This window comes from Tripterygium wilfordii, chromosome 11 (assembly GCF_013401445.1).
Source record: "Tripterygium wilfordii isolate XIE 37 chromosome 11, ASM1340144v1, whole genome shotgun sequence".
Taxonomy (NCBI): domain Eukaryota; kingdom Viridiplantae; phylum Streptophyta; class Magnoliopsida; order Celastrales; family Celastraceae; genus Tripterygium; species Tripterygium wilfordii.
In genome coordinates, this window is record NC_052242.1 from 14,072,202 (window position 1) to 14,095,322 (window position 23,121).

At 37.0% G+C, this 23,121-nt stretch overlaps 3 protein-coding genes and 1 pseudogene across 3 annotated transcripts; 2 read left to right on the forward strand and 2 right to left on the reverse strand.

Annotated features, from left to right (window-relative positions):
- Positions 1 to 3,106: 3,106 nt before the first annotated feature.
- On the reverse strand, positions 3,107 to 4,335 carry LOC120009604. Its single transcript, XM_038860257.1, has one exon. It carries the CDS (start codon positions 4,159 to 4,161, stop codon positions 3,271 to 3,273), a length of 891 nt encoding a protein of 296 aa, XP_038716185.1. The 5' UTR covers positions 4,162 to 4,335; the 3' UTR covers positions 3,107 to 3,270.
- Positions 4,336 to 7,661: 3,326 nt separating this feature from the next.
- Positions 7,662 to 7,934, forward strand: LOC120008988. The gene has a single exon (XM_038859407.1). The coding sequence runs from the start codon at positions 7,662 to 7,664 to the stop codon at positions 7,932 to 7,934; it is 273 nt and encodes a 90-aa protein (XP_038715335.1).
- Positions 7,935 to 9,894: 1,960 nt separating this feature from the next.
- Positions 9,895 to 12,116, reverse strand: LOC120009767. The gene is made up of 2 exons (XM_038860463.1): positions 11,432 to 12,116; positions 9,895 to 10,913 (listed from the first exon to the last, which is right to left on the reverse strand). Exons 1-2 carry the CDS (start codon positions 11,987 to 11,989, stop codon positions 10,140 to 10,142), a joined length of 1,332 nt encoding a protein of 443 aa, XP_038716391.1. The 5' UTR covers positions 11,990 to 12,116; the 3' UTR covers positions 9,895 to 10,139.
- Positions 12,117 to 15,485: 3,369 nt separating this feature from the next.
- LOC120008846 lies at positions 15,486 to 20,827 on the forward strand (annotated as a pseudogene).
- The last annotated feature ends 2,294 nt before the right edge of the window (positions 20,828 to 23,121 follow it).

The window sequence follows — 23,121 nt, forward strand, 5'->3', positions numbered from 1 at the left end:
CTTTAATGTGAAGGCAAACTACGGACAAGCCGTTAAAAATGTAGGCGGTACGTCCTCTTAAGTATCGACTAATTGGTTACTTGAGTACTCACTCTACTATCACTAAGAAGTCATGGATTCGAGAGAGAGAGGTGATCATTTCCTGAAATAAAATACTTGTTTAAAATACATGCGGACATCGCCCAAAGCGTACAATACCTTAGTGGGAGTACATGAAGTCCTCGTCCATATTTTGCCTCCACCCTTAATATGTTAAGAAGGTGACACTAATTAAGAATTGAACACGACTTCCTAACGGGGAAGACTCCCTCAACAGCTAAGGAGTTGATACTTGAGGGAGGGCTGGATTGGTGATTTGTATGGACGTTAAACACATGCATGCTTTAAATGGGCCCAGTAAGCACATGCATGGTTTAAATGTGCCCATTTAGTTGTCATTACTGGGCCTATGGATTTGATATTGGACCAAGAGAGCCTGTGTTATTCTAGAGCTTTAGGGGCCTGAATTCCATTAATTAGTTTAGTACAGAGGCCCATTATCGAGCCAGCACTCAAGACTGAAGAGAATGAAAATATACTTTGGAAATACATTTCGGCCCAATCGCTTGAAGGGTGCCCATTTGGGTAATTTATCGGCCCAGTGATGGCTGCAGAATAATAATGCACTAATACCATCTTGTTTTGCAATCAAATTAGCTTCATTATAACATACTCAAATGTCCCACATCATAAAGTTAAGTGTTTTATAAGTCAAAGATCTAACACCTTCCAATTGAATATGATCCTTTTAAAGGACAAACCGCGCAGGCATTAGGTACAGTGTAGACAATACACCTACAAATTGTTTGGGTTGCATTTTCTTATATGGTATCTGAAAGAGATCCAACTACGATTTCATATTCACTTACCTCTCTTGTTTAGGTGGGGTACCAATACCATAAAGATCCTAACACATATAACATATTTGTTGGGTCACGCTGCAGGGGTGGAAGTTCGGTTTGAAACCGGAAACCACGAAACCGAATATTTTCGGTTTGCTCTTTTTATAAATCGGATCAGACCGTTTAATCTGTACAATCCATTTTAAACCGGACCGAAAAATTCGGTTTGGTTTTCGGTTTTTTCGGTTTAAACCGGATAATTATTTAGTTATTTAGTCATTTAGATATTAGACTATTAGTTATTTAGTTATGTACTTACGTGACTTATGTCTAGATTAGATGATGGTTAATTACTTAATTAGATTATATTAGCATATAAAAGTATATTACATACTAATTTGTATATATTATTACTTATATAAAACTATAAAAGTATTATTAAACCTAAAATACTATTCGGTTTTCGGTTTGAGACCGAATTATAATTTTTGAGACCGGACCGTAAACCGTAAACCGAAAACCGATTAACTTGTATTTTCTAACCCGAAACCGGACTGTAAACCGAGAAACCGGAACAAATGATTATTTTCGGTTTGGTTTACGGTATGGATTGCGGTGTGGTTTGGTTTTTTACACCCCTAGTTACGCATAACTGAGTCTACAAGTGTGGGGACTGTGAAAGTTGAGGGAAAATAAATTGTTTTATAAATCAAGGTGCAATACTTCTACAAGTTGTTTCGGCCTTTGGGTTGACCCAAGCACGTTTTCCTAATTATCACACAATGTTTTAATACAGAACTAAACTCTCAACCATGGACCTTAGAGACCCACAACTGGCACAACAGTTACTAGTTAGATCTACATATTTGTTGTAGTTGTCATTTTTGTATTGAACTGCAAAGACATGCTTCAAAGTTATGAGCTGAAATTGGTTGTCAATGCCGGTGGAGAATATATATATATATATCCACTGCTTAGAACAAAGTTCAAAGGAAGCTAACTCCAATAATAGCAACCCATTAATATATGGTGTCTCTCATTCAATTGCATGCCTTTACAAAACTGCAACAGATGATCATGGCTTAATGATGAAGAAATGATTTGACTATATATAGTCATTTATATATGTGCTTTTTCCAGTAAAATATAAATCATATAGGTCTTGTTTGGGAGTGCTGTCAACTGCTGTGAGGTGCTGTGCGGCGCTGTGAGTTATAAAACTGTGGTGCTGTGAGGTGAGTTGGAACGCAAAAAACTGTTTGGCGCGTCACTTTTAAAACTGTGGTGCGGTGCTGTGAGGTGCGTTTGAGGTATCTAAATTACGGTTATATTAGATGACTAATAATATTAATATAAAATCACTTAACGTTTACATTGTACATTAATCAAAAATAAAATAATTGACCTAATTTGATTACATAGGACAATTCAACATATATTGTAAGCGTTTGGGAGTGTTATGAGGTGTGGTGAGATGCTGTGAGGTAAAAGTCTGTGGTGCTGTGAGGTGAGTTGGAACGCAAAAACTGTTTAGCGTGTCACAAAAAACTGTGGTGCTGTGAGGTGCGGTACACTTGAACACAGTTGAAACACACTGCCAAACCCTACCATAATTGATCAGTTGCGTCCAACAAGCCCATGTGATGCTTTGTTGCAACTTATCATGCTCCACAACGTGCCGGCTTTACACCTATATGAGTTACATCTCACACACGTTTTTAAAATTTGTTGCTTAGACTATATCACTAGAATTGTTTTTAAGTTACCAAAACGATCCATGCAAATTTAGTGTTTGGACATATAATATGGACCTAAATTTGGGCATTCAGACCCACACAAATCGAAATTTTTTACTTGACAATATGATAAGTTTGGTCAAAATTCATCACATTATCAGAAAAATATTACTCCTAATGAGAATCAAATTTGCAAGATCCAAAAACAAAAAAATTGGTATTTGCTAGGAACAACATAATGGATGCAATTAATCAATCTACCAGGACTTTATGAGTCCATAGGATTTGATCACAAATAGATTATTTATTAGGTTATCACTCAAGTGGTTACCTTACTAGATCATTATAACGCTACAACCTATATAAATTAGAATATGGGTTAACTTCATCTTCCATACATACATACACATATATTATGATGATTGAGTGTACTTTTGGTTGAAATATTTACCCCATATATTGTCTTAAGAATATGTAATTCATTTCAAATTGATCGAAAAGATAGCAAAATATTATTTTTTCCTTAATGTGTACCCAGTCATTAATATTTTACAATAACTCAAGAATATACACTATTTCAGTATTTTGCTCATATTTAAATAAATAAAAGAAAAAAAACTGAAACAAAATTACACCTCTAATTGTATCGGGTTTTATCTGTCCGTAAGTGTATTGAGTAGTGAAACCTTAGACTTTATCAAACCTCTAAACACTCTTTCACTACAACTCTCAATCCTTCCAATGCAACTCTCTAACTCTTGCATTCTCTTCAAAACCATCTTGATTTCTTCATCTTTCTTCTTCTTCAATTCCAACAAACTCTCCGCTCCAATTTTTTCAAACTCTTCAATCCCTCCTTCAACCTTCACCTTCTTCGACAATCCTAGTCCAGAACGCCACGACTTCCTCGCCCCGAACGACGACGAGATTCCGTTAAAAAGCGTCGTCGATACCAATGCTGTCACTTCAACTACGTCTCCGGTAACACCGGCGACTTCAGCATCACCGACGGTGATCAAAGCCGGTGCAGGAACCGATATGGATCGGACGGTGGACACGAGTTTGTTCATTTCTATAATCAATCTCTTACGGGCTTTGATGTACAACGCCGCTTTTAAATCGTCTCTTTTTCTTATACCCACCTGAGACGCCGTTACTTCTTCGTTGAATGATAAAACGGAAGTTCGGAAAATGCCGTAAACGTCGACGAATTTGAGAAAGTCTTCTAGAAGGTTCTCGACTAAATATGGCTGGCGGCGGAGGGACTCTTGAGTTTGAGGGATTTGGAGGAGATCGTCGAGTGAGTCGTGGAGGTCTTTGAGCCGGCTCAAGCCGTCGCAGATCCAAGCCGAATTACGGGTTTCTGGCTTGGAATTAGACCAGGATTTCAAGTCGTTGATCTCATCTTTGAGGTGGGAGATCAACGGGTGTGATCTGCATGGGAGACTGACGCATCTGGTGTGGTGAGAGATTGGGGGTTTTGATGGACGGTTGGGATTGATTTTGTTTGGGAAAGAAAATGAGCGACTGAATACGCCTACCATTTTTGTTTACACTCTCTCTATGGAGTTCTCTGGTGAAGAGAAACAATGGAGCTGCTGGTGCATATAAAGGCCTGGAAAAATAATTATTAATTTATTAAAAAATAATTTCATAGATAGAGAAGCACACGAGGGGGTGAGGTGAGAGAGTCCATGAAGGGGGGACTGGATCCGCTAATAACTACAGAAGTAGAGTTAAACGAGGCGTCTTGGTTGTTTTTTGTTTCATTTCGTGGAGAGGAGACAAGTCTGATTTTGACACTCTGGCGGCTGTTTAACGTATAGTCTGGAAACAACTAGAGTGCAATTTGTTTGAACATTGGGAAAAAACAACAGAGTTAGAAATTCTAAGTAAAAACACATCAATAAATATTTTTCTTTTTGAGTCACAAGTTTACACCGATATATTTTCTTAGACCGTCTTCGTGATACTTAGACTTATAAAATATGTTTGTTGTGTAAGGGGTTGTACTTTGCTTATACTCGGTTAAATATGACCAATCCGACTTGTGATTACACATACGTATTGACAAAGAATAAACTCATCGAGCAACTTGTATTTGTAAAAGCGCGTTATTGCTGGATCAGGCATTAATCTCTGTTCAGCTCAATCTAGATAAAACAAAAAAAAAAAAATAGTATTGCTTAGACCATCCACAGCAAATACTCTAAACAAAAACTCTAAATTTACAGTAAAAGTACACTTTCCACAGATTTACAGTTTATCTAATAATATCACCACTCAACAGATACTCTAAACCATACTCTAAATTATTTAAATATTCTTTTATACTTTCAATTTTTATTATTTAAACTCAATTTCTTTTACATTTAAATCAATTGACATAATAATAAATCAATTGATATTTCTTTTACATTTATATATTATACTTTTATTCCTCAAATTCTTTTATTTGTGATATTAATAATTCTTTTTTTTTCTCTTCATCGATATTTATTAATGATTAATGAATTTAATATGCAATTGGTTGAAAACATAAAATAAAAAATTAATTGTGTGCGCTACAAAAGCTGGAAATTTTAAAAGCATAAAGAATTTAGAAAGTATAAAAAAACAAAAGAAAACTAATATAATACTTAAAGAAATGGGACCCACACCAATTAAAAACAATTTCAAGGATTTCCAGTTTGCTACAGTAGCCTGTGCATTTGCAGTGTTACTGTGCAATATGCAGTTTTACCGTTTTGTTTACCGTATCTGCTGCATACCACTTTTTTTATAAATAGTAGACAAAAAACTGGGAAATTGCAGTCGCGTATCTGTTTAGCGTCTCTGCTGGAGATGCCCTTACCGCGTGATTTCTCAGAAGCCAATGCATTGTTCATGTGGGACTTTATTTTGTTGGGATTTTCAATTTGACAATATATTGTTAATTCATTAATTACTCAAACCTGGAACTAAATTGGTCGAATGATGAATACCCGCCACACGGGATGGGTGCCCAAGTCTAGCATCACAAGTTTGGGCCTAACTCTCTATTGAAAACCCAGGTTGACAATAGGAGGTTTGTCCTCCCTTATAAGCTAGACTCCAAACCCACCATCTTCCGATGTGGGATTCTCATCATCGTGTTAGGACCTCAATGAAGATTACGCGGTTATATAACCTATAATATGATTGATTGATTACCTTTGTACTATGTTGAATTTGAAAATTTCGTGATTTAATATTGATAATCTGATGTTGCAACGTATATACGTTCAAAATTGTGTAGAAAATTATGATTAATTATAAAGTGGTTGAAGCTATAATTATATGCTTAAATAGTATGCTGCAATACTAGGAGTGTACGATTATCATCTAATGGTTTGGGAGGTACCAAAAAGAGGTCACTTAGTTCGTACTTGACCGGGTTAGGCATAATTACGCTTAAAGTTTGATTCCAACTTTTAACATATTTCTTTACGATATTTCTTCACAGTATTTCGGCCCAGTTAGACACTTTTGCACAGTGGAGTGCAAACCGGGGATTGAATTTAATATTAGGAATACAATTTGAGGTGGCATACCTAGCTAGCTATATGCTAGTTCAAAGGTGCTCGTTCAAATATTCAAACTTGCACTTGTAAAACAAATGGCCAAGCTGTCGTTTTCTTTATTTCAAATTGTATTGCAATTGGAGTAGTAGTTAATAAAGATCTATCTAATTAAAGCCGAAATGCAAGTCAAATTGGAGCTTAAATTAATGGATCCCAACCGTGTTAAGTACTAATCGTTGGCCATCTGACCTTCCAAGCTGGCCATGCACGTTGTGTATTCCTGTTTAGCTTCCCTTAGTTTTGGAACTAGGAGGGAGACAAGCATGCTCGGCAGCCAGACATGACAGATTGGCTTCTTAACAACTTGTTTCTCAAATTAATATTAACATCCCACTCTAGTTGGGGTCGTTTTGAAGATGAGGTTCTCATTAATGAATTCACAGATTCTTTTGTGCTAATCACGTTTTTGTATTTCCAAAAGGGAGGATAAAACAGTTCATGAATCCTAGCTCTTGTATTGGCAATGACTCATCCCACGTGGACATGACATGATTATAAGGCATCTTCATCAATTAGAAACACTCAAAATGCATGCAAATTAGTCTCAGGCACACTTTAATTATCAACTCCTCTTTATAATGCATGAATAATTAGAAATGTTACTCGATTAGGTACATAGTCTGGCGCAAAAGATGGATTAGAGAACTCTCAAGTAATACGGATCGCGTTTAGAATTTCCATCTAATGATGAAAAAGTATGATAAATTTTAAAAATGAAATAATAAAATTATGTGTGATGTGAAACACCTACCATTTCATTATATGAGAATTGTAAACTCTGGAGAATTGGATAGGCCCAAATCCTCAATAGAGACTTTAAGGGACCAAGACGTGTGTAGAGGCAAGCTCACGCATTTATTTCAAGATGGATCACGGCTCCCCCACTCGAATGTATGACCTTGGTGGGAGAGTGAGTAGCCATATGACCTACTAGTTATTAACAGTCACTACATGACTAATTAATTCGTGGTCGTTACAAGGATAAGTGGTGGTTACATGCCGACCACATGGGATGTTGCCATATGAATGGGTTGTTACACGAGAGGTCACTTGATGGTTGGTTACAATCCCTCGTTGTTCTGGCGGCCTTCATCACGATCTCGTCTTTGCCTCGAACCTTGATCCCAAGCTCGAACCCATCTGGCCGAACTCTCTATACGTTGCAAACACATGGAGCTTGACTGCTTGACCATTTCTTGGCTATAATTATTCTGCCATAATTAGGCCAAATTAGTTGGTGGGCTTTCACATTGTGGGTCCTCATGTACTATACCATCAGCCCGGCCCATGCCAGTATGCATGCAACGCATTACGTGGAAAGCGTAGAAAGAGCCACCTCACATCACCCTGAACGTACGTGTCTTCGGGTTTCGAAAACCGAAACGTTTTACGAAGGCCAATATAACACTCGAGCACGAAGAATCAAATAATCGTTGAAGAAAATGGAGAAAGAACGTGAAAAGAAAGAAATAGAGGAGGGCCAGAGGCACCAACTTCCTCAAATGTCACCGATAAAACCGGTGATTAGTGAAGCATATGGCGGCGGTATGTACGGGAAGGAGCCTGGAGAACCGGTAAAAGAAGGGCAGCCACCAGCGAGCGACACTCAAAGTGCTGATGGGCCGGTTGAGGAAACCACCGAGCCGAAGCACAAACCTCCGCCTTCTACTGGTGACCGAGATCTCGATATCACTGGCCAATCTTATATTCAGTGACTAATCGTCGTTGATTTGTTTTGAGTTTTTATCTTCTGCTTTTACTTTTATTTTTGAACTTGTCATTGTAAGAATGTATAGAGAGAATTTAAAAATAATAAAAAAAAAGAAAATTTTCATTTTAGTTTGATATTTGTTCAGTCGAGGGCCTCGAGCGGCTGTGGACTGGTGTGGTGTGTTGTGAATTATGTTGGGCCTGAGGCTTGAAATCTTCTGAAAATGGGCCTAAACAAGACCATCCCAATACAGGAATAGACTCACTTGTTGGGCTTGAGTTTTAAACTAAATTGCCCAAACCTAATTTCACATGTTGTAGGCCCAATAGGAGTAACTTCTTATTTGAGACTTTGAGAGTGGCTGATAGGAAAAACCCACATGAGAAAATGACTAGAATTAGGCACTTTGCACAAGAAGCACCAACCAAACAAATGATAGCTGGTGGAAACCAAGTCTCCGCAGAACAGTGGAGGATAATATGGGTTCTACATAGGATCTGGGCTGGGCTCTGCAATTCCTAGAGTTTGGAATTCGTATCCAGTGAGGAATTCCTAGAGCCGTGAATTCATATTCAATGTGGAATTCGTATCCAGTGTCGCACATTAATATGTCTTTTTCTTTTGCACCACATCACTCTTTCAAAAAATTTTGACACTGTTAGATGCGAATTTCAATCTCTGCTGAATTGTAGAGTTCCCTCATCTAACAACGGAAAGACAGATTTCATACTTTCTGTTCTATGAATCATAGGCGTTCAATAGTCCGCAGCCTCTGTTTGGTTAAAACCGGATTACCGAACCATTTTTTAAAATTTAGTCGGTTATTTAGGTTATATGGTTTAGTTCGGTTATTAATTTTGTAAATTTCGGTTTTCGGTTATGAATATGGAATATAAGTTTTACTATTAAATCGAACCAATTTAATCGAAATATATAGAATTAATAATTTTTCTTATATTTTATATATGTTTTAGATATATATATATATATGTACATATGTGAACTTTTATTTAGATATATACATGTTATAATTTTTCATAACTTCCTCCTAACTGTATGTCACCATGATGCCTCTCGAAGACTTATAGATCACACTGTCCAAAAGGTAAATGATAGCAACCAACAAACGCATCAGGGTGGTGGGGGAAAATAGTCATGGAGGAAGCGGTTGTTGGTGCTAATAATGACGTGAAGTTAATTGAAAAAAAAAATGTAATTAATTAGAGTACAGGAGTTGTTAACTTGAAATATAAACAAAGGGCATTGTCAGCGCCTTAACTGAAGTTTGGTGACTTCGGTCGCACTCTTGCATGATTATGATTCAAATCTGTTACGTTACCTTACGTTACGTACGTTTTTCTAATGAAAGGTTCAATAGACTTTTTGTTGACATATAAATATATTATAATAAATATAATGATGAGATTTATCTTAGACTTATAATCCCATGTCTCTTGGTATTTTCTATGGATAGAAATAAAGTCGTTCGGGCCTGATGTATCCACAGTAAACCGATAAACCTAAAGAGGACCATATTTGTTGATTTTAGTGGCATAAGATTTCTGATATGATATCCAAACAAAGTCTTGATCGTGTTAGACAAGCCTATCCAATTCACAAATGCATGGAGTGTTATACTTATAATCTCGCATCATTTGGAGAACACCAAACAATGTGGTTTATAAGAAAAACTTATATTCCTCTCAATCAACAAAGGCCTTTTAATAGGTTCAAGTACCGTTAAGTGAGACGGTCCATAAAAATAAAGTTGTACGTACTAATCAGTAAATTCAAAACCAACAATATTTTACAATATTTGTTGTTCGTTTAATTTTTTTTTAGTAAAAGGTAGATGATTAAAATTGTTTAAGCATTCAACGTGATTGATGACTCCTCTCACACCCTAATTTGGTCCTCTCACACGCTAATTTTTGATAATATTGATTTAGAAAACTCTATTAGCTTCAAGAATTTCAATTAAGTTTTCAAATTATCCTCAACTAAAACGTCTAATATTCTACTAGTATCCAAGATTGGATCGGTTGAACTACACCCTATCTACTTGAAAAAAAGGAAAAAAAAAAAACAAAACAAAGTATTTGGTATAGTTGCACAAAAAAAATTGGTAATTACTGTAAATCCAGAAGTGACCACCTTACTTCTCTATTTTTACACAAAACCCCAAACCCTTCACTTGCCCTCTCTGCGTTTACGTTGTTTCCAGACCAAGCTTGCATATCTCCTCCGCAGACGGCGCCTCCCAGTTCAAAGCCCGCCTCTTCATCTCCTCAAAATCACTCACACACTCTTTCAATTTCATCTCCTTCACCCTCTTCCGCTCTGCGGCTAGTCTGTCCCCGGCGACCATATCAAAAACCCTCTCCCAACCTCTCTCCCACTCTCCATGGGCATCGCATAAATGTAGAGTCCCGTTCTCCCAATTCGTCCAGCTCCAACTTCTATCAAGCCCTGACATGACAGCCTCCACACAAGGCCCTTCACACACCGGCTTGCATGGCCTACATTTGGCCCCGCTTAACGGACCCGGACTCGACAATGCCGCTACGGGCACGCCGAATCGGTTTGGAGGGAAGTGGTATTCACGGTCCGTGACGATGCAGAAGGGGAGGCGTTTGCTGAGGTAAGGTATGCCGTGTGTAGTGAGCTGGGCTTTAAAGGCGGTCTCCGAGTTGAGTTGCCGGAACCCGGCCGAATCCAGCTCTGGGACAAAGGAGAGGCGGGAGAGTGCTACGGAGGTGGTGTTGAGGTCGCCGACGCCTAACCGGTCGTTGAGACCGCCGTAACTGGATCCCGGCGGGACAACGTACTGAGCTGGGATGAAGTTCTCGGGGGTTAATGGTGCGTTCCAGTAACCGTCTACTCGGGTTCGGACTATCCAGTCGTACGTGAAGTTTTTCTGTTTCTGGTAAGACTGAATCAACGTGAGGCATCCTTCCACCAGATTAAAGTACTGCAACAGTCCCTGAACAGAAACCAGAGCGACAAAAAACTCTGAATTTACGTTCATACCCACAATTCTCTGGTCGTACAATTGGAAAGGAACAACTGTAACATTAATGTTCGTTGATATTAGTTGTTGTAACAAACTAGATTGGTTTTCATAATAAGTTGTATCAATCAGCTAAACTACCGTAAAGTTATCTTCAGGAATTAGATAGGAACGAAGATCAATATGGTTGTAACCATGCTGTATTTATACAGAGAATTGAATACCAAGCCGTGCGGCAAAATGAGCTCCATGATCATGACTTTCCCGTGATGCATTCAGTAATTAATTAAGAAATTTTCTCGAGAAATTTTGGAAAATTAAAGAGGGAGGAAATTCTATTAGGGCTCAATTTACTTCAACGTATTGCCTACTTTTCACTGTTACATCACAAAAACTAGATGAATCATGATTATACTAAGGTGATATCAGAATAAAAAATCTGTTTGTTTTCCAGGAAAAAAAAACAGAGAGAAGGAAGAGGAGAAATAAACCTGGATGCCATTGGGCGAGTCGGCGGAGGTGAGGACTCGGACTTCCGAGTCGGTTTCTGAAATCGGCTTCGGCTCAAAGATTTTGATCGACGCTAGCCGGGGAGCGGCTTTCAAGAGAGAGAACTTGAAGGCATTCTTGTCTAACGGACTGTGCAAGAACAGGTCCGCATTAGGGTACACCTCAAGCACATTTTGTATAATCGACGGCCCGGTAAGTTCGAACCTCCGAGCGCCACCAACCAAACACACCGCCGTTTTTGACATATCCAAATCCAACGGCCTAGCCTCTGTGGATAGACTCAAATTCGCTGGCGCAATAACCGGAACAGAACTCAGATCATCATTAGCGGTCGAATTATCCGTGACATTGCGATTGAAGAGGAAGAAGTATTGAATGGGAGAGAAGGAGGAGAAAGGATTTACAGGGGTAGAAATAAAAACGAGAAGAAACAGAGAAAGTACGATCAGGAAGAGAAGACGCCAATCGAGATCCGCAAACCATTTCGTTAGAGACAGTTTGGTTTCGCAATCGATCTTCTGTGGGCTTATTCCTGCCATGGCTTTCTTCTTCGTGATAGCCTAATGAAGTCAACTGTTGGCTTCATCCATGGAAGAGAGATGGAAATTTACAGGAGTCTTGAGATTCTAATGGCCTCTGTGAGAAGAAAGGTGACGTTTGGTTTGGTATGATTTGGTGATGTTTGGTTTTGGCGTGAGAGGATGATCCCAATATGGTAATTATGCTGTAATTGAGGGGCAAATGTTCCTAACATGGCTTGATATATGGCTAGATTATTATTTTGTTCCTAACATATATGCGTTAATTTCCTCGGTGGCGGATTCAAACTGGAAAGCATTCAAAATTTTACCAAAACAAAAAATGGAGAAAATTCAAAAGCTTTCTGGAAATATATCCGACTATATGGAATTGTTCCAGTGCGACTTATTTGGATTTCAAAAAGCTATTTGTCACAGTAATTAGGATATCAATGATCTCAGTTACTGAGGTGTATGGAGGAGATTAAAAATGCAAGTGATGGACCCCACTTGTACTTTTAATCTCCTTCGTACACCTCAATAACTGAGATCCCAGTTGCTAGGACAAGTAACAGAGCTGTTTGGATTTTCACGATAAATGTCAATAAGCCTATTACATTTTCTTTTTTTTTAATCAAGAATGGTATAATACGAGTTTACTCTTTGGACACCCGATATGACCTAAACTCATATCGTCATGCCCACATGTTCAAAAGTTTCCCACATAAAAACCTGATAAAATTTGATCAAAACTCAATGGGTGGCTAGAATGGTATTGTTTACGGTAGGAATTGAACTCCAAACCTCCTGAGTGCATACGATTAAGCATGAGATACATTTATCAACTAGATTATCATCCAAATAGTTATATCGTGAGAACCACGAATAGCTCAGATGTCACTCATGTGTATGATATCTCATAAAGATCTCGAGTTTGAACCTCCCAATCCCCTTCCCTTAAAAAAAAAAGAAATTATATCGCATTTTCCTTCTTCATCTCCCAACTATGACAACCTTCTAGTCTTTGTTTTCAGGCCACAAATACTGGGAAATAATTTGAACAACTTCCATTCTTCTTCATTTTGCTTTATAACAACTAATCAACAGAAACAATAGTCACCTAAGAAAGTTATTGCTTTTAATTAGTTTTCAAGGAAGTTACTTTTAGTGGGCCGTGAGCTATCCTAATAATGCCTATTTTGAGCCTTGGATTATTTGGGCCTTAAACTGATTTAGTTTTTATAATGGACCTGTGGACATCTCAGAAAAAGCCCATATCATCCGGCCCACATGCATGTAGTAAGATATCTGCCGGTGACTCGATGGAGTAGACCGAAGAAACCGAGCTTCCATTAATCGTCATACCGATGGTGCAAGCAATGCATGGAGGATCGTTGGGCGTTGGTTATGGCTTAAAGTATCAGGTTATCACAGAAAACCTAGCCATTCGCTCTCTCAACTCTCTAAGATCTATTTGAATATCCTAATTTTGTATATTAATACAATCTGCTGTTTAGGCTCGGTGCTTATCAGACGTCAAAGCAGACACAGATCACACCAGCTTCATTGCTGGAACTCTCAGTCTAAGAGAGGAAAATTGATAGATTTAGGCGTACACAAGAGGGAGGTGAATTGTGTCCCCAAATTCCAAGTTAGGAATCCCCTTTAAAAATTCAATCAAATTAATGCCAATTTAACAAATAGCACATAATTTGTACTCTAATGATTATCCTAATCAAGATTCAATCCAATGCACAATGTGAATCATTGAATATCAAATAATCAAGAATTACAAAACCAGATTTTTCAAACAACACCTTGCACACAGATTTTGCAACACAGATTTCACTTATCAAACGATGTCGAAATGCAACGAAATTTTATGTGAAATATCACAACACCTTGATAAATACTATATCAAAAATTCAGATTAAAATTCAAAGTCTAGCTATGTGAACAGTGCACGGATAGATTAGTGTTCCAGAAAATTCTGTAATCAAAACACTTAACCTAATGGTTTAGGGAAACCTTCACTACTACAATTAACAACCTTAAACAAATGATCACCACACAAGGGCAGAAAATCAGTTTTAAAGCAAGGTCTTGCAATGACCAAGAATAGTTTAGAAAGCAATTAAACACTTAATCAATCAACAAGCAAACAATGCAATCAAGAAAGTTGACACAACAATTTATAGTAGTTCAGAGACCCTTCTCCTACGTCTACTATCTAGGTTCACCAACCTAGGATTTTCCAACTTCCACTAAAGTTGTGGTTTTCACAAGAGCTCCACAAAAACTCACAAGGGTTTTAAGGTCACCATTGAAACTGAAGATTTCAAGACAATCCTCAAACTTTACAACTAAGGGTTTCAAGTACTCTCTCAAACTCAACCTCAACAAGGTTTGTGCCCAATGAAGGGATACAAGTGTTTGGTACAAATGGTTCACTCAAGGTTTATACTAAGCAAATAGGGTTGAGGAACACTCAAGAATCACAATATCACCTCACGGATTGGATAGAAAATGAAGAATAATGAGGACTTTCGAATATGAAAATACAAAGATAAATGAGAAGCACTCCCTCTTTGCAAAAGCAAAATAATGAGGAAACCTTTAGAGTGGCTTGGGTAGAAGCTTGGATTCAATAGCACAAAGTAACTTGAAAGCTTGATTGTAGATGTGAGTAAAGCAGGTTCTTTCTTGCACAAAACTTCTCCAAAAGTGAATATCGGGCAAACTCTTTCTTTGATAGAAATGGGGCTTTCATTTACAGCCCTTGGATCTTCTTTGAAAAGCTGATCTTAACTGTCCATATAAGCTAGCATCCATAGCCCTTAGATGAGACTCAAAATTGATCTCAACCTTACATATTTTAGCCGTTGCATTTGTCCTTTAGCTTCATCAGTTGTCTTGTCACAAAGTTGTACTTTCTCATCTTAGCCCTTCAATATACAACTGGTCATTGGATCAAAGAGATATAGACTGTAAGCCTTGTAAAATCTGATCATTGACCTCAATAAAGGAATCAGGTGCAAGACCTTGTTTGACGAAGACAAGAGATCCTTCACTTCAGCACATATGTTCTCCTTCACGTGACCAAACATGTCCCAATAGCAAGGCTGACCCTTCACACGTGCTTGTAATAACATTCTTGAAAAGACCTTGTTGGCAACTTCATAGCCAAGCAAATTTAAATATGTATCTCTCTTGAATTCAAATGGGCTCTTTAACATTCCCTCCAATCTTTAAGCAAGCTTCTATGCAACTTTGTACAGACTACAAACCTAAGATCAAGACCATTCTTGGGTAGCTGGAATACATTACTCCTCAGAACTGAGCTCTAGACATAACTGAACTCCCAATTGATTGTACCTATAAAGAATTTTGGTGTATAGACACCTCATTTGGCTTGTAAGCTTGTAAAAGCTTCATGCCTTGCACTTAGGTCAATCAATAGAAATAGGATTCAATAAATTCTAATTTATGTATGATAAATCATACTGAGCACTTTAGAATGTACATGTCAAATTTCAAAGCAATATTCCTTCATATGGTCATTCAATATAGAAGAGAAAGCTCAAGTGCTCAACTAGCACAGTTTCAGGTTTTCACAGATGCAACAACTTCGAACATAAAATTGAACAGTAAGAAAGTGAAATTTGATCATTTACTCTGCATATGATGTGTTCATTTATGTCTTAACTAAATTTTAGTTCAAGAAACACATTAATCAGAATTCATATGGCTAAGTTATGGCATTTAGAAGTTAGCTTGTGCAGACTGACTTTTCAACAGTTTTAAATGCACAAGACATATCAGGTTCCAAGTCACTCAAGTCACTTAAAATATGATGAATTATGATTATAAATGTATGTTATGATGTTCAAATATGATTTCATGACTATCTTAATCCAATAGTATATTCTCAGAAGTTAAGCTTGATTATCAATACATATCAATTCACTTACTTGACATATTTACAAATTCATTAAATAATCAAATAGCATGAGATGGTGAATCATCAAAACTATACATGCAAGACCTATGGTCCAACAAGGAGGTTTGGATTGCTTAGTTTATGAAGTTTTTTTTTTCTAACTGATTTAGTTATTTTTCTGAGAATTGGATCTAATCAGGTTGAGTTTTATCAGGTGCATTTGATTCGGCTTTCTTCAGGTGGAACCGAGCTCGTATGCGAGGGTTTGTTTTCCCATCCGAATGAGATTTGGGATCTCGCTTCGTGTCCCTTCGATCAACGCATTTTCTCTACTGTTTTCTCCACGGGTAACTGGTTATCTTCATCCGTATTTTCTGGCATTTTTCTTTTCTCAGAAATGTATTCGAGTGATAATCAAATATGTATGGTGTTGGATATGCATGTTTAAGTGCTTGATTGTGATGCTGCGTGTTGTAGATGTATATTTTATTTTAGAATGGCTTGTGAACTCTTAGAGTGTGTTTGGATTGAGGGATTTGGAGGGAAAGGAAGAGAAGGGAGGGGAGGGGAGGGGGAGAGAAGGGAAGGAAGGGGAAGAGGGATTATTTTTCCCTTCCCATGTTTGGATAGATAAAAAAAGAAGGAAAGAAAATTTGTTTAATTTACTAATTTATCCTTATTTTTATATTAAAATATTATGTACAAGGGTAAAATAGATATTTAACTTACAAATGACTTAATTGGTAATCCCTTCCCTCCAAATGACTCCATTTTGGAGAGAAAGAATTTTAACAAAAATTTAATGAAATCTTCCTCCCAAATCCCTCCCCTTAATTTTTAATAAACTATCCAAACAAGGGAATTGGAAGGAAACTCTATTTCTCTTCCTTTCCCTTCCCTCCAAATTCCTCAATCCAAACATACTCTTAAACTGGTTTAATTTGTCATCACATTTCCATGGGAACTACTTCGTTGTATGATTATGTGATTTTACTTGGCTCTGGAAGGTACTTCTTTCTTTTACCCAGTTTTGACAATATAATTTGTTATTTCAAAAATGATTTTCTGGACTTATAAACTCTAGTGCCTTCTGAGTTTTTCCTTGCCTACAATTCTCTTTAAAGTACGTGGTTCTGAAGTAGAGATGAGTTTGAACTTCAACGTGCTTCCATGTTATTGAAGGTGAGTCATATGGAGCAGCAATATGCCAAATTCCTGAATTGTATGGTCAGCTCAGTTCCCCTCAGTTGGAAAGAATTGCCTCCCTTGATGCACATGTTGGTAAGATTAATTGGTGAGTGTATTTTCGTTTTGATTGCATACATCTTATCCTCTGCTGCATATACTTTCTCATTGCATACATTGCAGTTTCAAATTTTACTGTCATTTGTTTGGCACATTGTAGTCTCTGGTATAGCACAATTCTTCAATTCTTACAAAAAAAGTTTGAAATACAGTATATGAAATGGTCATAAAAAATTATCTAATCCTGTATTCAACTCTCAAGGATTCCCCGTTCATGCTTCTGGTTATCTGGTATCATTTAGTGCCATTGGTTCGTGGGTGCGCTCATGTGGTGGTAACTGATACCTTGTATGTTGTTTTGCACTTGCAGTATCACTGAGAATGTCCGTTTATTAGTCCTTCACTTCTTGTAGATTATTGCCTGTCTTTTGTGAGTTGCAGGACATTATTTACTTACTAGTCGAATGAACCTTATAGTTCATTACGGATTGCTGTAACAATTCCATCACGTATAATTTTTCTTTCACATGCTGTGTAATTGCTCACAGCATCCTTTGGTGGACTTCTGGAAGACATGATAAGTTGATCAGCGTTGATGAGGAAAATGTTGTCTTATGGGGGTTGGACTGTTCAAAGAAGTCAGCTCAGGTGTATTTCCTACCACAGTTACTAAGCTTTGGCTATTTATTTGGAAAAACAGACAAAGTGGTGTAGAGGAAGACCTTCCTCCCTTTTTCAGGGCTTGCGAGTTTGGATGGGGAAAGATGGGGAGTTTGGGATATCAAGATATATTCATTATTATATGCCTAATGCAGAGCAATAATGATTTTAGTTTTCTAAACGCATGCTGATACTTATTTAGATCTTGCTAATTTAGGTGCAATTGAAGGAGTCAGCTGGTATGCTGCACTCCTTATCTGGCGGAGCATGGGATCCACATGATGTTAACATGGTTGCTACAACTTGTGAATCCTTGATACAGTTTTGGGATCTTCGGACAGTGAAGTATGCTCTTTTATCATTTTTGTACGATAGGTTTGTTTATGGATAAACTATTATCCTACCAGCTTTTTTTCTATAAATGTCTTCGTTTTATAATACATATGTTGTAGTTTTAGTCCTTTTACTTGATTTGGAAAACCGTTACTTCTGATTAAAAAGATTTGTTACTGCCAGATGAAATTATTAAAAGAGAGATGGGGTGGTGAGGAGTTGGGTGCGGGTAGAGTTTCTAAAATGAATGTTTCTTACTTCGTAACCAAAGAATGGGATTAATGCTTACAAGAGAAGTTCTTTATTTGATAGTTTTTTGGAAAGCTACTGACTTGGTGCTTGTATTTTTGTGCTCTGTGTATTGCATTATCTTCTTTGGCTAACAGCAGGATGTATGCTTTTACAGGAAGACAAATTCAATTGAGCGTGGCCATGTCTGAAATGTTGACTACAATGAAAAGAAGGAGCATATACTTGTAAGGTGTTAGACTGCTGCTTTGGCCTACCTTAGGCATGCTTTTTCTTAAAACTATATGTCATCATCCCAGTATTGAAAACTTTGATTGGTTGTTTAATATGTAGTAAACCAGGTCACTCGTATAATTTTCAGTTGTACTTATTTGGGAGACGGATGACCGTATTTTGCAAGCCAAATATCTTACCGTGTTTAAAAATTATCCTTCTCCAATTCTACGATGAATTAATTGCAGGTTACTGCAGAGGATGAATCTGGGATATACATCTGGGATCTTAGGACGCTAAAGGCTCCTGTCCAAGAACTCCTTGGTCATACACACTGGTATTTTACTCGCATACTCTTGCAGTTTTGATCTCTTTCAACACGTTTATGCCTGTAAAAACCTGCTGTTTGTGCCTTATGTGCAACTTCTCTGTGCATTTGTTAATTTATCCATTTGGATGTCCTTTTTCCAACGTGGATAGCTTGTAGTCAAGTACTTGCAGTTCTTTGACTCGACCTATTTACATTGATGGCAGGACGTGGGCTGTCAGGAGTAATCCTGAGTATGATGGGATGATTTTGGTACTTATTCTCGCTCCATCTCTCTCTCTCACACACACACGCGCGCGCACAAAAACACCCACACAGAGAGAGAATGCACTTAAAAACGATCATGCTTGCACATATTCAAATCTTCACCCGTGAAGGGTGCATCACTATGCACATGTAATAGAAAACATTAGGCATCTGTTGATTGTTTAGCAGCTTGTATTGTAGGTTGGATTATGTGGGTCAACCATTTCTCATATCCTTCATTCGTGTCTTTCGGATACAGCATTGTGATAGGAATTACCTTAGTGATGTGGAATCTGGATCAATAAGACAATTTATCATTTCTTTGTTGCTATGATATTGATATCTCTATGACCAATAGTGATGTACTAATGTGTTGCAGAGTGCTGGTTCAGACTCGACTGTCAATCTCTGGCTAGCTTCTTCATTTAGTAGCAGCACAGAGCTGATGTCTGAAAGGTCTTACTTTCAACTAACTGTCTTTTCTTTTTCTTTTTCCTTTTTATTCCATCGCCGACTTGTTTCCATATGGGATTAAACCTGATACTCTTCTCTCTTTGTGATAATTATAGCCGAGTTGAGTCACGTACAAGGAAAATGGATCCGTTACTTAATTCATACAATGGCTATGAAGACAGTGTATATGGTACTATCTGATGTCGTTTGAATATATATGACTGTAAATCTTAGACTTGATTTTACCAGCATGTTATTGCAATAATAGGCCTTGCTTGGAGTTTGCGGGAGCCTTGGATTTTTGCATCATTATCGTATGATGGGAGGGTAAGAACATCTAGAACCTGTGTTAAAGAACAAATTATTGTCCCTTGAAAAAAACATTGAACTTTGCAACATTGCATAGCTTTAAACTTATTATTATAGGAGTTTTAGGGCAAGAAAAAAATTCTGCCCTTGCTCTTAAAAGGCTAAAACAAAAAACAATGTTATTTTTAACCTTCATATGGGAAGCATAAGCTGTATTGAATGACTGCCAGAGCCAGACAGGCATATGTTGTTTTACTTGTTTTCCCATCTCGTTTAATATCTGTTCTTATCAGTTTAACATCTCATTAGTTTGAAATTTGAATGATTTTCTTGCCATACAGGTAGTCGTGGAATCTGTAAAGCCCTTCCTCTCCATAAAATAGATTAAAAAGTGACTCTGCATGTTCTTTTCGGTGGGTTTCCACTAATTAGACAGTGCCTGGGTGGAGACCTCCTTTGAAGCACCAGATCTTATCATGGTCAACAATGTTGTTGCTAGGTTGATATGGTTAACAACATTGCAAATCAAAATAATTTTCCTAGTCAGAAACAGGGTGCCGTCAAGACATTTAACATCGGTTTCTTGTTTAGTCTCCATTCTGAGAGTCCAGATTGTTACCTATCGTTTAACACAACTACACAAGTTGTAAGGTTCTTTCTGTGCAAATTATCGTTTACCAGCCCGTGCTTTTGTTTCTTACTCAACATGTGTCACCTTACAGCTGCCAAAACATATTCATCTGTGTAACCTAATATTTTATTTTCCCTTTATGTGCTTCCCTTGATTGTTTCTGGTGAATCCAGTGAATAAACAGGATAGTAAGCTGCTATATTTTGTAGCTAATTTGATGTCTGTCACAGCAAGAAAGAGCTTTTGTACATATATCTCCCCTTCTCGGGTTTAAATTAGGTTAGCAAGATTCGGCTATAATTCATTTGAGCAAAACTAGGGGCTCTCAGCGCTTATAGAAGTTTTATGGATCCAGTGTGTTTTGTCTGAGCTATTTCAAATGTTGAGATAGACGTTCCAGTTATCTCAAATATTGCGATGGACGCATATGATTTTCTACATGACTCTTGGTTATCTTTGCTAGCATTATGGACTAGTTAGGTAGAGCATTTGTAAAGTATAGATATATCAATAGAAATTGTGGTGGTAGAAATGTAGGACAATTTTAGTTGCAGATATGTTGTTTGAATGTTAGATAGTGTTTGGTTGAACTTTTACTGTTAACATTTGTGTTGTGTTGCATATTAGATAAATTACGTGCAGGGGTAACATACATTTTAGTTGTATAGCTGTATCGAAACATACAAATTTTATAAAATAAATAAATGTATTTTAATTAATTGAAGATGATAATAAATTATAAAATAATTAATAAATTATCAAGATAATTAAATTTAATTAATAAATTATTTATTAATTAAATGAGAAGGATTTTATTAATAACACTATTCACACATATGTGGAACATATTTCACGTGCTCGTTTTTTCTTTTCAAACATCACATTTATTGGATGTGCATCACATGCAATACGAGCAAGACGGTTAGGGGAGGTGAGAGTGGATTTCGTACATTTAGGTCATATAAGGATATATATGGTAAATCATTAATATACATGGGGCAAGATTGAAAAAAATTGGGTAAAAAATGTAAAATTGTTCCCAGATGGAACATTTCAAAAAGTAGTAGAAATGTTTGAATAAAATGTCTCGGAGTATGTGTTGTAAAATTATTGTTTGGCAAGCCTGGAACTAGATATTAGTATAAAAGCTTGTGAAAATATCTAGCTTGTGAAAAGCTAGATATTTGTTATCGTTTACATGAGCTTTTGTTGTCGATGGTAAAGTTGTTAAAAAAATTATGTTAAATTGAATCGATTGTCAAATTGATCGTTTGATCAATTATTGTCAAATGTATATTAATGAAGATCGACTAAAAAATCGATAAAACTGTCAATAATCAATCGATCGGTTGATTAAATTTATGTAAAAATCGATCGAGTTGAGGGGACATTGAGCTTATCCAAACAAACAGGACCCAGACGAATCAGATTACGTCTTCTGTTTCCTTGTTCAACAACAGGGGCCCAAGTGCTCTCGACCTGTCTTGCTCTATTGACACGTGGTGGTACATGATACCATTCATCCTCCCTGCCACGTAGTGCAAGACACGCAAGCTTCCACATTTTCTAACTTATCGTGAATCATAAAAGCTCTTGGTCAACAGGTACTTGCCATGTCATCCCCTCGTACGGTTATGACACGCGGATGACATAAAAGATAGAAACTCCACGTTGGAAACTTGAAAAATGATCCTTTGGATAAGATGAAAGATTGAGGCTTGCTTTCAAACACGGCGAAGAAAGGTCAATTTTTGAATCCTTGTAGCAAAGATTGCCTCTTGAGAGATTCCAGAAGTTTTTTTGAGTGTTTGAAACTTTGAATAGTTAGCAGCAATGAAAGGTAGATTGATTTATACGTTATAACATGTGGTCAATCTCCGTTTTGAATTTTTTGGCCAACAAAAATGCCCTACTTCAATTATAGCATTCTTTATTGAATATATGCTTATAACAAATCATTTTCAATATATATTCACTATATTTATTAGTTGGCAAATTGCAACTTATCAATACTAGGACACAAGACGAAATCTGAATTTTTTTTAATATATCGTGGTGATCCCTTTCGACTCATTCAACAGAGTAAACTCTCAGACTGGTCCACAACACCTTCAAAAGTTTTTCTATATGAGATCAGTCCGTTGGTATTTTATTAGAGACTGTGACTCCAAAGTGTTTATGAGAGCAGAGCTATAAAAAAATAACCGACAAAATCAAATCAAACAGTCGATTATTTTCTAAGACATATTTAGTGAATGGTTAACCATTGAAAGACCGAAATAACTCCCCAAAATCAATCGAACTATTGGATAAATTATTTTCAAAAACAGGAAAAAAAAATCGACTAAAGTCAACCATTTACACCCCTAGACGAGAGGTTTTGAACTTAAGACACATGGATTTCATGGAATATCATGAATCAAATCGGCCATTCCTTTGGTGTTAAGACGAAATCAACCTTTGAATATTTAATCTTTAACTCTTAATTATGATATTTGCAAGGTTTCATATATTTGAAGTCTAAAATCATATATGTTTTCGTCGGA

Bases quoted from the DNA above. Each gene is read 5' to 3' on its own strand.
- LOC120009604 (XM_038860257.1), bottom strand. From the start codon at position 4,161: ATGGTAGGCGTATTCAGTCGCTCATTTTCTTTCCCAAACAAAATCAAT.
- LOC120008988 (XM_038859407.1), top strand. From the start codon at position 7,662: ATGGAGAAAGAACGTGAAAAGAAAGAAATAGAGGAGGGCCAGAGGCAC.
- LOC120009767 (XM_038860463.1), bottom strand. From the start codon at position 11,989: ATGGCAGGAATAAGCCCACAGAAGATCGATTGCGAAACCAAACTGTCT. The intron at 10,914-11,431 runs GTTTATTTCTCC...GTTTCTGTTCAG, and splicing joins ACTCGCCCAATGGCATCCAG to GGACTGTTGCAGTACTTTAA.